The sequence below is a fragment of the Lithobates pipiens genome, unplaced genomic scaffold, assembly GCF_037356315.1.
Source record: "Lithobates pipiens isolate NorthernLeopardFrog02 unplaced genomic scaffold, aLitPip1_a1.2 Scaffold_55, whole genome shotgun sequence".
Classification (NCBI taxonomy): Eukaryota; Metazoa; Chordata; class Amphibia; order Anura; family Ranidae; genus Lithobates; species Lithobates pipiens.
Genome location: NW_027507877.1, coordinates 2235001 through 2251433, shown reverse-complemented (window position 1 = coordinate 2251433; position 16433 = coordinate 2235001). Strand labels below are relative to the sequence as shown.

Genomic DNA, 16433 nt, shown 5'->3' with positions numbered 1-16433 from the left:
AAACATGGAGCTCCGTCCAGGATCTTCTCCCCAACCGCTGAGCTTTGATAGCGCCCCCCCTTAACACAGCGGCACCGACAAAATAAGGGGAGGAGCAGATCTCAGCCTTATAGATCCGAGACTGATTGACCTTCAAATTCTATAACTTTCAAATGGAGTCTGATACATGGAGGCCCCACCTAGCAACACACAGGACTTCATGAACTGCTACTGATGGATTGGGGGCGATACCACAGCAAACCTTCAGAGATGTGGTGGAGTCCATACCTGGATGGGTTATGGTGGGTGGTCATAATGTTATCTCATCCATTATCTGATCAGTGTATGGAAGAAGATGAAGTCTCCTTACCTTCCTTTATACCAGTAGAAACCCAACTCCAGGTTCCTGGATAAAATGAATGGAAACAAAATCAGTGAAAGCCGTGCATATAACACCAACACCAAGAATAAGAGGCATCTGTGTGTCTCATGTGTGATAGGATCAAGGTGTGCTTTTTTAAAAAGGTCATAAAATACTAACATTTTATTTTTTTAATTAAATATCTGCTGCATTACTACTAAACACCTCAAAGTCTAACTAAAAAATGTCCACGACACAAATCCACACTGCCAATGAAACGTATTCTGTTATATAAGCCCCCATCCTATTGGCCATAATGTGGCATTTGTTTTTAAATACCACAATCTGGAAAGAAAAAGGAATTTTGGCCATTAGATGGCGCTAATGATTATAGGCATGTTTTATTGGAGCGGTGTGGATTTGGGTCACATTTGGTCATTGAATTTTTGTATATGAAGACCCCATAATGTTTACTAGGAATATCACGGTAATATTACAATTGCAGTATAGCTACAGGATGACATTACTGAAATGACAGATCACCGTATCTTTCGTTACCATCACTGAGGTTGTTTGATATTTGTCAGAAAATTACCCAATTAGCTGTAAAATTCTTTACAAAAAACCAACCACAGCGCCTCTCTGCCCTGAAGGGGCGGGTTCAAGACCCCCTGCACTCACAGGATGCCCCCAGTGTCACAGATTGAATGACACCCCCAGCTTCAAACTGGTAGACTAGGGGCATCGAGTGGGGGAAATTACTGCAGGACACATTGCAGAGGGAGTGATTTTTTTATTTCGACTTATTTTTTGCACCGACAGTTTTAGCAGGAATGCGGGGAACAGAGTTCCAGCACTGAATGTATGAAATGGCAAGGGCTTTATTGTTGCCGGCTTCTGGGAGGAGGGAGTCCATAGTTGCTGTAGGGAGTATTTTTGCTGGGAGGGTCCATTGTTGTTGGGGAATGGGGGTTGGTAGCAATGGGTGAGATTTTTCACCGCTTTTGCTTGTTAAAAATGGAGTTCCACCCGAAAGTAGAACTTGCTCTTATCCCATTTCCCCCCCCCCCCCCCCCCACTGGTGCCACTTTTTTGGGGGGGGGTACCTCTTTGACAAGTGCCCTCCCCCACTTACGACAGACTTTGGCCACCTTTCTCCTCCCCCACTGCACCATTCAGGAAACAGCACACCTCATGCATGCTCAGTAGAGACCCAGCTGTGAAGCCACAATGGCGGCAGCACCCAATGGAAACATCAGCTGGGGGGCCGACATCACTGGATTCCAGGACAGGCAAGTCTGTATTCTCTATAAGGGGTGGTACTGGGAGCAGAACCAAGGGATGAGGCTTGGCTCTTGTTGGCTGTGAGCAAAACGTAGAATTCCTCTATCAGACCAGACAGTCAAAGAATTTACTAAATTATGAGAGGAGGTTAGTAAATTACTACATGAGGAAAAAGAAAAAACACACACACACACACACACACACACACACACACACACACACTTACTTTTGTAGTATCTCACACCTTCATCTTTTGCTGTTAGATAGAGAAAAGAGGTCAGGGAACGGCATTAGTAACATCCATCCAGATCTACAGACACAACTTCTATATGTAGGTGATCCCGAGGGAGGAAATGAGGTGTGGATGAATTTTGTTCAAAAGGTTTCATTTTAATAATGTTCCATCATTGTTGAAGTGCTTCCAAAAGCTATTTCTCCAGTCATGGAATGTACAAAGAATTATTAGTATGAATGTTCAAGCAAACATGCATAAGAACATTGGGTCACAAATCTACTAGTGTATAGCCAGCTTTAGCAGTGCCCCAGTCTGATGTGCCCCACACTTCACAGAAGAGTAATCAGCGGTGATGGAGAAGCATCGTGACCCTAAAAATAGTAAAGAGCACCGGCTTACAGCAGCCAAGTGACTCCAATACGGTTGGGGAGTTCACATCCAGCAGAGCTTCCCCCAGATCATTGTAACCGACTGTGGAAGATAAGGAGCCACACACCAGCCATGAGTCCAGTCACCATGTATAGAGGATCGGACCTCTATGACTAAACCCATGGGAGGGTGAAATGTGTAATCTGGAACATCCCATAGGGCAGGTTTAGACTGATGGCCAAGCCGTGTTTAGCCTCCCAATCACAACCCAATACAGTATTGTGGTGGTAAAAGAGGGTGGGCTTCAACACCCCCACACTACATATGTGCTTCACTGGGCAGCCAATCTTCATCTGCTGACAGTGTGCTCCACACACACTGAGCACAAGGACCCAACTGTCAAAGATGCATATAAAAGCACAAAAACTTCAACACAATATAATACATAAAAATGTAGCTTGAAACATCTAACCCAACGATAGTTTCAGGTGACTTATAGACACACATTGCTAGAAATTAAATTATGTACATTATCTAAACATACAGCGACAGCAGATCAAGTAACCCCCCCCCCCCAAAAACACCCCCTAAACTAAGCATTGGAAAAATTGCTGTACAAATACAGCGACAATTAAAAAAGTTGCCATGACTACAATTTCATTCCCTAGGGTCTCTGCAAAAAAGAAATAATGTTTGGGGGTTCCCAGTAATTTTCCTAGCAAAGAAATGATGATTTTTACACGTAGGAGAGGAATTCCAGGAATTTGCCAAGTGGGTGAATTCTTACCTCCAGTCATTGTTTTCATCACTTTCTTGTATATTTCTGTAAAACAATCAATTTTATCATCTTAAAGAATAGCAAACAAATATTAGCCAGTCTTTGGGTGCCCCCCCCCCCCCTTTAGGTTCTTTTGACTTGACATGACACATCCTGCTCCCAGTACCCCTGGGGGACCCTATAAACATACCCCAGGAGGCTTATAGAGTCCATGTATAATGAAGCCAATAGGTGGAGCTCCAGCGCCATCAGGGGTCGGGATGCCTAAACTCATTTTACCCGTTTAAGACATACAAAAGAATAAAAAACTGTTCTGACAAATTGAATGCATTCAACTTGTTTCTGCACTGGTACGTTCCCCAGTAATTTACCCCCCCGCCCCCATGCTTTTTTTGTGACAACTGATTAGACCAGGAATTAGATTTTTTGTGTTGACACACACACACACAACCATCTGTTTGGTTGTTGCTTGAAATGCTGAGAATTCTGTCTGTCTGCCATGCACTAAACAGGGAATAGTATGTGGGACACTGCACTACATTTGATTTTCCTAATTACTACATTAATTGGTGGGGGAGGTATGTTAAGCTGGGAATCCTTGATCACCTACCACGAATGGCCAACCAAATCCAATCAGCGCCGGGTGCACTGCCCCACAATCCTGCAGCAAAAAAAAAAAAAAAAAAAAAAAAAAAAAAAAAAAAAGCGCCTCACAGTTATGAATTGTAAATGACCTTTTAGTATTTGTTAGTTCCATAGCCGTACACATTCATATTTAATTATGGGTTTTCTCTCCTACTGACAAGGACATAGATCTCAGGCGGTCATTTGATAAAGTCATTGTATATGTATAGATCTGTAGCACCGTGCCAAAGGCTGGATAAATGTAATCTTTGGCTCCGCTGTACTCAGTTGAGAAGCAACATTTCAGATCTGGTCACGTCTATTCCTAAGCCTGGGGGCTGATTATTCCTGCCTGCCTCTGGAAAAATTCCAGAAATAGTGAGAGGGGGGGGTCAATGGGATATATAGATATATATCTCTGACCACTACCAATCTCTGGGAGGGAGAGGCTGGGGAGAAGATTAAGGTTTAAAAGCACTATGGGGAGTGGAAAAAAAATTGGGTGTTTTTTCTGCTCCCCATATTACTTTCAAAAATTGTGATCACAATGTTTATGTATTTTTTATTACCTCTTGTTGCTGCAATTTTGTTAAATTTCTGTTTTATGCAAATAAAGCCATAATATCTTTTTGACCTACACCATTGGGAGCTTGTTTATGTTTTTCATGACATCTGCTCCATGAATGTATTGACCATTTTGAGAGCTAAATCAATATTGGACCTCCTCGTCACCCCGGTTCTGGCCTCTAAGAGTGTCCAGACAACATACAGCAATCGATGTTGGTGGCTTCTCATTCTATGTCCGTTTGATCTGGTGTCTTTGTCACAGGTCCACCAACTCTGGTAAGAATATTTAATTATATCTACCTTTGTGGATGCCATTACCGTCTGAATTACAGTTTGCTGTCATTTCCCCTTGTTTAAGGTTGAAGTCTGATCCATGGTGGCCTTATCCCTCTAGATGGACTTCTAGTGGACTCATTTATATTGAATATATCACTGCTTTATTTCACATTAGCTCCAAGTTTTCCTTTTTGTCACATTCATATGTAGAGGCTTTTTGCAACATGGTTTACTTTAGCGCAGTATTTCTTTACAGTCAATTGAACAACAAGTCTTTAAACTTGGGATCAGAGGGTTGGGAAGGAAGTTAAGTTACTCTTAAGCCGCGTACACACGGGCGAACTGTCTGGCCAACTTAGTCCGTCGAAACACATTTCAGCGGACAGTCCGCTCGTGTGTGGGCTTCAGCGGACTTTCAGCGTGCAATCTGGCGGACTAAGTATTTCGGAATTTCCGTAATACTGTCCGTCATACTTTGGTTTCAGCGGACAATCCGCTCGTCAGTAGGCTAGTTCGACGGACTAAGTATGGCGCATGCTCAGAAAGGATTTACACGGCGAAAGGTTGCATTGCTGTGTATTGGACTTCCTATTTCTAGTCCCGTTGTACACGTCATCGCGCAAGCTTTCGACGGACTGTTTGTGCATCCGTGTGTGGTCAAGTCCGTTCATTCGAAAGTAGGACGGACTGTCTGTCGGATTGTCTGACGGACTAAGTTGGCCATATACAGTCCGCGGCTTTAGTGTCAAAAGCCAAAAACGTTGGAGAACTTTCCAGAGAATAGCTATTCGCAGCTGGATGATCATTCAGGTTGGACAGTCCCTCTCACAAGGCCTAGAAGCCATCAAGGTGCTTGCTCAGGAATAAGCCTATGCCACAGGACATTGTTGTAGAACATGTAGGGAAACTAAGCTGTAGAACACTTGTAGGATACCTGGATCTTTCAGCCTGCTTGGCGATATCCACAAGACCAGATTCTCTCGGTTACTTCAGCCCTTCCAGGCTCTTGTTAAGAAAACCAACCCATACGTGGTGTTCTTCTTAAGCAGGGATATGCAATTAGCGGACCTTCAGCTGTTGCAGAACTACAAGTCCCATGAGGCATAGCAAGACCGACAGCCACAAGCATGACACCCAGAGGCAGGATGGGACTTGTAGTTTTGCAACAGCTAGAAGTCCGCTAATTGCATATCCCTGTTCTAAAGAGTCCTCCCCTGGAATGCTTGAAGTACACTAGGTCTCTCCCGAACTGGAGACAGCACCCAACCACCTCAGAATCCTTAGTTTCCTTGCCTGGGGCTAGCCAGCCCCAAGACATTAAAGTCGGGTGGATCCACACCCCAGGCCATAGCCTTCCTGGGGGCTGGTCAGGAGGACCAGGGCCATGAAGTTAGCACATCATACTGGCCCGAAACCCTCAACCATGTGACATCTGAATCTTAAAGACCCTCTCCCAGAGGGCACAGCGAGAGGGCCACTCCCACTGACCTGGCTCCAAAAAAAGAGTAACTTAAGCACCTGACCAGACCATAGTTCCACGCCTGCCACAGGAGACAGTGCCCCCTATGGCCAGGCTGAACATCTCAGTCCAGTCAGACCGATTCCGAAGTCCAATTTAGACAATTATACCTAAACCAAACAGCAGTTTAGGCAAAGTTTAACTCCCCCCCCCCCCCCCTCTTCAAAAACACACATGCGCTTCAGGAGCTGCAGCTACACATATACATTTAATATTTTCCTATGCAAAATCATAAAAGAAAAAAAATGGGAGTTAGTACTTACTGGTAATTCCCTTTCCAGTGGTCTTCCAGGACAGTCCTTGAGAGATGGAGTCCCTCCCATCGACCCAGGAAATACATTGCCACAGTTCAAAAGGTGGTCCTTCAGGTCCCTGGCCAGTCATTTACCAAGAACCAGAGGATGGAACTGTAACAACCACAACAAGTAATAACATTATTATAGAAGAAAGGGTGGGATCGTGCTGTCCTTGAAGACCACTGGAAAAGGAGTTACCGGTAAGTACCAACTCCAGATCCCCCAATGGTCTTCCAGGACAGCCCTTCAGAGGATCTCCAAGTACTCACCGGAGTAGTAGGAGTAGATGGCTTGGAGGACTTTCTTCCCAAAAGCCTGATCCTGACTGGACATTAAGTCTGGTTGATAATGTCTTGTAAAGGTGGCGAAGCTTGACCATGTGGCTGCTTTATATATTTGCTCCAGGATGCCACCAATGCCCTTGTGGAATGGGCTCCAATACCCCCAGGAGGATCTTTGTTCATTACTCTATCACCCTCTGTTATAGCTAGCCTAATCCACCTTGCCATGGTGACCTTTGAAGCCTTCTGTCCCTTACATTGATCGGAAAGAACAAAGAATCCGATTTTGAATGGTATGGTTACCTAAAGATATTATAAAATACAGCGCCTTAAATCTAATTAAATTGTTCCTTCATTCTGCCAGAATGCATCAAATGAGAAAGAATATCCTGTGACCTATGGAAACTAGATGCCAGTTTTGGTAAGAACCCAGGGTCTGTCTTTAGAATGACTGTCTTGTAAAATCTGAAAGAAAGGCTCTTTGAAGGAAAAGGCTTGTATTGCACCAACCCTATGGGCTGAAGAGATTGCCAGAAGTACTGTCTTGAATGTAATCAGTCTTAGAGGCCTCTGATATAGGTTCAAATGGTGACCCCAAGAAAGCCTTCAGTACAACAGTTAGATCCCAAGATGGAGCTTTGTTGACTGACTGGTTTACATCTAGAGATCGCTCAACAGAACCTAGAGATGAAAGGAACATCCTGTATCCTTCTCTAGGTACACACTTAGGGCAGCTATCTGAACCTTAATAGTACTAGGAGTTAGTCCTTTGTCTATCCCCTCCTGTAAAAACTGAAGGCCATTAGCTGTATCCATGTTTCTCCCCACGGCTATCCAGCCAGCTATTACATTTTCTCCCGATTTTTCTATAAATAGCTCTGGTGGTTGGTTTCCTACTCTGTCGTAAGGTCCGAATTACACTGTCAGACCCTTACTTCTCAAAAAGGTCTTCCTCAGTAACCACGCAGAGAGTTCCAGCATGGTTACTTGTGGATGAAAAAGGAGGTTACTGTGACAGGAGGTCCCACCTGCAGAGAAGTCTCAGGGGAGGTTGATCTATCAACTGCAGCAACGTTGTGAACCATGGTCTTTTGGGCCAAAACGGTGCCACTAGAATTAGACATGTTTCCTCCCCAAGAAATTTCACTAGAACCCTTGGGATGAGGTGCAGTGGAGGAAACGCATAAGCCAAGCTGAAAGTCCATGGAGTCTGTAAGGCATCTACTGCCAAGGGGACATCCCCTGGGCATAGCGAGCAAAAAGCAGGAACTTTTGCATTCTCCGTTTGCAAAAATATCCACTACTGGCCTTCCCCAGTGAGCTGCTATGGAGATTGAACACTTCTGGATCTAGAGACCATTCTTGATTCGAAACTCGTTGACTCAAGTCAGCATAGTTGTTCAGTTCCCCTTTCAAGTGTATTGCAGAAATGGACCTTAGATTGCATTCTGCCCACTGAAAAATGTGCCTGGCCACCGACATTAAACGAGGACTTCTGGTACCTCCCTGTTTATATAAGCTATAGCCATCATTGTCTGAGTGGACTTGTAGATGGTGACCCTGCATCGTGGTCTGAAAAGCTAGTATAGCTCTAAAGGTTTGCTTTTAGCTCCTTCCAATTGGAAGAGAAATGCTTCTCTTCCAGAGTCCACCTGCCCTGGGCCCAGTTAGAGTTGGGCTCCCCAACCACTCGCATCTGTGGTCAGTGTGGATGTGATAGGCAAGACCCAGAGAACCCCCTTGTTTAAGTTCTCCGCATCCTTCCACCACCAGAGGGAGCACTTTACTTTCTCAGGGATCGAGGCCTCTTCCGGATCCCTACCTTTTAAGTGTTCTAACAAGAACCTCTGAAGGGCCTTTAGATGGAAACTGGACAATTGGGAAAGACTTATCTGGCTCAGACCATTCCTTAACCACTTGCTTACTGGGCACTTAAACCCCCCTCCTGCCCAGACCAATTTACAGCTTTCAGCGCTGATTCACTTTGAATGAAAATTGCGTGGCCATACAACACTGTACCCAAATTTATAATTTTTTTCCCACAAATAGAGCTTTTTTTGGTGGTATTTACAGCTGGGAGTTTTATTTTTTGCTAAAACAAAAAAAGATGCAAAATAAAAAAGCATGTTTAATAGTTTGTTATAAAATTTTGCAATCAAGTAATTTTTCTCCTTCATTGAAATGCGCCGATGAGGCTGCACTAGGTGGCACTGATGGGCGGCACTGTTGAGGCAGATTGTGGGCACTGATGGGACTTTTCCTATAATTAGGTGGCACTGGCAGGGGGCAGGTGGGCACTGATGAGTTGGCCCAATCTCGCCGTGATCGAGACTGAAGTCCCTCCCACGGCCGCCGGTGAACGGCTTTCAGCGCGAGGAGGAAAAATAGCCGATTACCGTCTCTGTTGTGATCACATGATCAGCTGTCATCGGTTGACAGCTGATCACGTGGTAAGGGGTCGGATCGACCCCTTACTCCAATCCGTGATCAGGCAAGTCTCAGACTTGCTGATCAGAGTGCGCGCCCCTCAGGGGGCGTGCAGGCCGCTCGTGCTCCATTGACATTGTCCCGGCAAAGCAGGTCCATGCTGTAGCAGTCATTCGGCTATAGCATGGATCTCAATCGGTTAAGGACCAGGCCAGAGAGCACCTTGTGTATTGGAAAAAAGCCTTACCCTTTTCCCCCAGAGACTCATACATTTGATAATGTCTGGTTGAGAGTCTCTTCCTCATCAATTTCCAGCGTATAATAAATGGCACTCAATAACTCCTCTACTTCCTCCAGAGATAGCTAATATCTTGCGTCTTTGTTAGCTACAGCCTGATCCTCATCCTTGTCTAAATCTACATCAGATGACTAACGTGGGGCTATGCTCCCCGACTATACGGGGCTCCCCAGAGCTGGGTGTTGTAAGGCATGGTGAGGAGGACATTGTAGTCACCCTACTGGTGGAAGCAGCTGTGTCTACATCTGTAATTAAATCCCAGAGAGATTTAAAGAGATGGCATCAACTTTTAAAGGAACCAAGGGGGAGTCTGCCTCTGTTTTAAGAATGCCTGCAATACACTGTTTGCATAGGGCTTTGCTAGAGCCTGAGGACAATTTCCACAATTAGGGCACTTTTTGCGGCCTGATTTGTCTTTCCTTGGGGCCTCCTTATCCTGAAACAAAGAATAGGCATTCTTAGTATCTAAACTGTATCCCTTCTAAAAGATACCCATACTGCATCACCACTGTAAAATCTCCTGGACTGCAAGGTAATCACCACCATGGAGTACTACAGGTCCCAGCCTTACCATCACCACCAACCCCATTAAGTAGTAAGAGTAATGGCTTGCCTAGCAGCCTACCTGGGTTTGGCTTATGCCTGCCTCCTCCAGAATGTCTTAGGGATTAGCCTTCATGGTCCACCTCGAGTTTGGGATCCCGCTGCTGGTCCAGAGCTCACAGGCACAGCGTGAGCCTTCCTCTTTGTACCTCCAGAGAAAGAAGTCTTGGTACACAGCGATGATGTGGTATCCCTGGAAGTGATGCAATAGAGTCTCCGACCCCCAGGGCCATTGAAGAGAAAAAAGAAAAAACACTGCTCACCCTGGAAAGAGGAAGGGTGATGGTACCCAAGCCCCATTTAAAAAAAGGTGCGGACTAGAATGAAGCTGTTGGATAGGACCCATTCCCCCTGCGCAGCTTCATTTCCTTCAAGTGGCCCCTTAGATCTAGTCCTTCTGGTTCCTGGCAACATGTTCCGATGGAGGAAACAAATAACTGGCCAGGTACCTGAAGGAACGCCTTTTGAACTGTGGCAATGTGTTTCCTGGGTCTATGAGAGGGACTCCATCTCTCAAGGGTTGTCCTGGAAGACAACTGGGGAAAGCACATTTGATGACAAGATAAAATAGCACAAGTAAGATGTAACCAGTTTTTGATTTGTCTCACCTTGAAGATAAGTCAAGTCATGTTCAGGCAGCTCCTTCAATATACGGCCTTCGCTAAACGTACATCCCAGATGCTCAGTCTTTATATAGCGATCATAAGCAGGAAATCCGGACTTGTGTGGAGTGAACTCAAACCAAGCGTCTGAAATGAGATTTTCCTCCAGTTATTGTCCAGCCAGAGAATGATGTGTCCTATACACAATGAAGAGTCATCTCTATTTCCTCTTCATTGCAAACAGTTACCTGACAAGCTTCATCAAGGACAAGGAGAAAATAAAATGGGAATGGAGAAGAGCAAGAATTGTAAGGCTGGCCATCTACTAGGAGGGATTTGGTTTCAAAAATTGTGTTAACACATTTAAGGATTGGTGGTGTCAAGTCGAAGTTATTTGATGCAGTAATGAGAAAAGTCAAACAGGATGGAAATTCTCTCCAATGAACACATTTCAGTGAATGGTTTTCACTCCAGAAATTCCATTTCCAAAATTGAACCCCTACTTGTTTGTTGCCACCCAAAATAACGCATGTGTGCAGCAGCAAAGTGGGGAGACTTTAATGCCCACATGCCGCTTTCTGTGTAGAGAACATGCTCACTGCACATTCCAGAACCTTAACTAGGGCGTCATAGACGGCTCTCACTCCGTACAAATATTCGGGTGTCCACGAGACCGGCTTTTTATCATCTGAGCAGTTTGACAGCCATGCATAGTTATATGGGCTGATCCTTCCCCAGGCATACAGAGCCTACTAAAGGGACTGGGCAGAAAGGAGTAAATATTTCTGAAGAGGATTTTTACGATCTGCACCCAAACGTGTAGCACCACTCCAAGCTCCACTAGTTCAGTCACCCGGTGATTCAATCCCCGTCAGGTGCAGCTCCCACAGGGCTGGTCTTGCCCATTACTCAGAAGCATACCAGGGAGAGATGGAAGGGCACACCAAGAGCTGGTCCATTGTAGGAGATGGGAAGGCTTCAGTTCCATCCCCTTAATTACATTAGAGGGTGTGGTTGGGGGAGGGAATGGAGTTGAATCCTTCCTGTCACAATTGCAATTGAGCATCTCTTGGTGTGCCCTTCCATCCCTCCCCGATATACTACTGAGGATTTTTACTGCGACCCTTTGGGATTAAAGTATTCTTACTTGCAATGCATACTGAGATAGGCACAGAACAATTGTGGCATCTGCCCAGATTAATGTGGGAGGGACTTTATCCCGACTACCAATCAAAATGACGAGAAGGAAAAAAATAAATAAAATAAAGTTGCTGGAGGGGCTCATGAATGAATGACTTGTATAGCGCACAATGCGAACTGAATCGCCTCTAGGACATCGCATGGCTGGCGTGGAGGTTATAGTTCCAGGAAACAATTTTGAATGACTTTTCAACTGATGGAATGTACTGTGGAGTATTTATAAAGGAAAGGTTATTGGGAAATGTACTAGTGTATGGCCAGCTTTAGTGCTCCACTAGCTTGATAAGCAGCTCTCTCTACATCCACTTAGTGTCTGATCGGCAGGGCTTAATCTGGATGGCATCAGCCCCCCAGGGAAGGAGCTTGTAAATGATGTAATAAAATAGTATATGGATAATGGGCAGCCCAAGCCCCAATTTTCATTTTTAGTATTCTTCATTTATAGGAATAATATGGTGAGGAATAAAAAGGCTATTCTAGTAAGTGTACCTGTTCTGTTTTCAAGCATTTTACGCATTCTCACAGCACAGTAGATGGGATACGGGTCTTCACCGATATCACAAATCTCTCTGTGACTGGACAGCTTCTCTTCATCAATCTGCAGAGGGAAAAAATAAAATAAAAGTATAAGTGAAAGTTGTGTTAGGGTACACCAAGGCTCATCATTGGTGGCGTGACCCCCCCACCCCCCTCCAAGGCTCATCATTGGTGGCGTGCCCCCCCACCCCCCTCCAAGGCTCATCATTGGTGGCGTGCCCTCCCCCAGCTCAGCTTTTTTTGGCGGGTACAAGCCAAGAGGACAGGTAAAGTTAATTTAAAGCAAGGTCATGAACAGGCAACCAGCAAAAACTAGAAGTATGGCCAAGTCAGTCTTGTGAGCAATAATGAGTAACTAAAATCAGTAAAACTTCAAGACCAGTTTGTGGATTCAGGTCACTTTCCCAGAATACACTGCTGCTACATTTGTCATATCTGGACAAAATTAAACTGAACATAAGAAAACTTCACATCAGAACGATTAGTAATCAGCTGAACTGATGTAGAAATCATGACTTGTTCCTGTAGAAGTCTGCTTTGGCTCCATTTCCTTCTGCTTCCCAAGCTTTAATTAGCAACGTTGTCCATTACCGCGCATTTCAAACTGTATTTGAAATAAAATGAACTGGAACGTACCAAAAAACAAACAAATGTGAAAAATAAAAGTAGCGAAACTTTAATATCAGTCCTCACCAGGAATGGAATGCTCCACTCCTATGTTTAGACCAATTTTTTTGGTGCTTGGACGAATGCGCAGAATTATTCCTGAGCACACGCGAACGTACGTAATCATCACTGGCGCATTGCCCTACATGGCTGGAATGCCCCAGTTACATAGGCAAAAAGGGGCAGAGATAGCAGGGACATTGGCCATATGACGACGTCACCAGCCACGCTCTCCCATTTATACAAATGACAGATCAGGAAAAAGAATTCAGCTAGTGGTACTGTTAGCATAGGTTGTGTGCACCAAGACCCCCCTTTTTTTTTTAACTATTCAGCAGGCGCCATGATGAGGGATTTCACAGCTAGGAAAGTTTGAGATTTATTTAAATGAAGAGCTCTTCAAACATGTGGGTGTCTTTATTACACCCCCCTCATGTTGAGGGCCTGTATGGTGGTGGGGGGGGGGGGGGGGGGTCACTTCTTTGAAGTTCACCAAACCCAGGGCAGTTTGGCTCATCCCGAGTCCTCACATATGCCTCAGATTGCCGGTACTGAGAACATCTGAGAGGAAGTTAGGATGCAGACAAACTACAATAACAAAGAGTCTGATATTGATGAACAGAAAAATTAAGACTGATGACTCCATTATTCAAGAAGATAAAGTCAAGTTACTTCAGAGCTAAAGGTTCTCCTTTGTTTAAAAACTTGGCCAGGACCTGGCATGTACGTACTTTATTCATGACAAAGAACACGAATGTATAGGCCCAAAGATCTGTCAGAGAGTACGAGTCTCCAAGAAATTTCTCTTTGATCTTCTGCCATGGCTTTGTCCAATCCCGGTCAGTTTCCAATTTGATTCGCTCACATAACCAAATCTCCAGATCTTTCATGTATGAAAAGTCCGACCAGTTACTTTTAGCATACAGAGAGGACATACACCTGGAACATTAAAGTAGTAAGTTAGGCAAGTTATTCATGCAACATTCTTCCTTTGCCTGAAATCTCCACCCCATTTGTTTAACCACTTCAACCCGGAAGGATTTTCCGCCTTTTTGCAATACGGCACTGCGTCAATTTAACCGAAAATTGCAGTCTTGGGACCCTGTACCAAAACAAAATTGATGTCCTTGGTTTTCCCACAAATAAAGGTCTCTTTTGGTGGCATACATAAGTTGATTGGTTTGCACAAAAGTTATAGAGTCTACAAAATGGGGAAAGATGGCATTTTTATTATTTTACACTAGTAATGGTGGTGATCTGCAATTTTTAGGACTGCAATGTTACAATGGGCACGCAACATTTTTTTTAGCTAAAAAATTTGCCACAGATTACCGTGTCCCTGGCAGATAAAGGGTTAACTGTTCCCCCTATGTGTTTCTAACTGCGGGGAGGGAATGTGGCAGACTAGAGAGACACAGAGACAGAGACACTACCTAGTAGGAACACACAATCTGACAGAACTGGGATTTCTGCGTTTACACAGATCCAGATTCTCATTGCACCCATGTATCGGCTCCAGGGACACGCACATGCTAATGTATCTTAAAAGGGTTATGTACAGCAATGACAGCTCACCCAGGGCAGCCAATTGCCACAGTATAAATGCAGTGGCTGGTTGGGAAGTGGTTAACCAACTGACATCCTAGTCTTTCAGTAGTTACAGCAAGCTCATGGATGAAGCTGCCAACCATGAGTTTGGGGTTATTTTTCATCCAGTTCTCAGCCATTTAACAACAATGATCCAGATGGCTTTTCTACCTCCCAATCACCTTTACAGTAGTCCCCCCCTCTTCACTGCCACCTGCAGTGCTTCACCAGCTATCCCATTCCTTTAGGGAGCCCCAGACTGCTGAAAATGTCTCCATCTATTAAGCAGGAGGAGATTGAGAAACATCTATTCCCAGATCTCCCCTGCAAGCCAGGCCAGGGAGATGCCAACAAACCGGGGTTCTTTAAGTGACACTTCTACTCTTGATCACCATTTCTCATTTATAAACCTGCATTTATATTCCCGCTATTCCCATCCACCTTAAACTGAACATAGACTGACTGCTCAAATGTCTCCTTGGTGAACTTTGAATTTGTGTTACTGCTGTTTCATATCCATCTATAGACCTGGTCACATTTTGAAGTTTGTTTAGTTTTGAACTGGATTACCCAAGTTATGGGCTGTTGTATCTTCACAATCCTACCCCCTGGCCCTGTTGTAGTTGGATTGTGGTGTGAAACGTTTGCTGTGCTAGTTGTGTACCGAATAATATCTCCTGATTAATTGGCAAATCCCATCCACACCCACTATAGTATTAAACAAGAGCACCTTTTGGAGGACAGACCAGGGAGATGCATGCCGGGGTTCTTCCAATAAAGTGGGATTTCTTTAATTAGGTGACACTTCCACTCTTTGCACAAAAATTAACATAGACAGCAAACTACTTTACAAATCAGCAGACTGCAGGTGACCTCGTTTCCCATTCATCGCTCCTCTCTGAAAACCATGCACTCTCTACCACTCGTTTTTCACAATTGCAGCCCCTCTTAAACTCACTTTCCTTCACCCCTCAACCTGTACACATCACCCTGTTCTCTTCCCTCCATTACTGTACACATCACTTCCTCCTAATTTCCACATACAAAATCCACACACTGTCACCAACTCCTTTAAATGTACTTGTATCTGAAAATTGGCTTCATAAAGCCAACACCGTTTCCCTCTCCCCCATGGTGGCCTTCACTGGACTCTCTCCTAGACCTAGGGGATGCAAGGGAGGTGGAATGGAATTCCTCCTATAACCACAGAGCACCAAGTACTCTCCACCCTCACTGTCCCTCATTTGAAACTCACTGTACATGCCTATGCTCTCCAATTTCCTTTAGTGCTCTGATCTACCAACCCCCTGGACCGTTATCAACTCTCCTTGACAATTTTTCTGCCTGGCTACCCCACTTCTCATATGAAATTCCCACAATCCTTCTCAGCAACTGCAGCATCCCTGTTTATATGAACACAGCTACTTCCTACTTTAAGCTTCCTAGACTAAACTCTTCATTTGATCTGAAGCAATGGGTACAGGCTTCTACTCACTGATGGCAACACCCTTGACCTTGTATTCTCCTGCCCATGTACAACCTCTCCAACAATCATTTTCCCTCGCTCTGATCACCACCTTATTAGTTTTTATCCCTCCCTGTCTTCCACTGCCTTTGCCTCCAATTGCCTAACAATCACTCATAAAAATAGACGCAACTTCATCACTTTTCTACCCCAATCTAGCCATCTACAATAGATACTTATCCCTCTCTGCCCTGGACAAGCTTACCCTCCTCACTATACACTGAATCAGGTCCTGACCCCTACAACCCTGGCAGACAGATGACACCAGAAGTCTCAAAAACAGTCTTATTCCACTCATGCTCAAGAGTGTGGCTAGGTCTCAAGGACTTCACCCAATTAAAATCTGCCCTCCAAAAATGCAATTCCTGCCTCCTCCCCAAGCAGACCCATTTTATACCTCATTAACACCTTATCATCCA

General features: G+C 44.6%; 1 protein-coding gene across 1 annotated transcript in view; it reads right to left on the bottom strand.

The window, feature by feature from the left end:
* Positions 1-16433, bottom strand: part of LOC143957712 (cytosolic phospholipase A2 gamma-like) — a 56648-nt gene that overhangs the window by 29605 nt on the left and 10610 nt on the right. Inside the window, exons 5-11 of the mRNA XM_077467407.1 lie at positions 13634-13841; positions 12189-12297; positions 10506-10646; positions 3617-3667; positions 3016-3051; positions 1851-1880; positions 350-385 (exon numbers count right to left, since the gene is read on the bottom strand). Coding sequence (XP_077323533.1) covers positions 350-385; positions 1851-1880; positions 3016-3051; positions 3617-3667; positions 10506-10646; positions 12189-12297; positions 13634-13841 — 611 coding nt within the window. The remainder of the gene's footprint in view (positions 1-349; positions 386-1850; positions 1881-3015; positions 3052-3616; positions 3668-10505; positions 10647-12188; positions 12298-13633; positions 13842-16433) is intronic.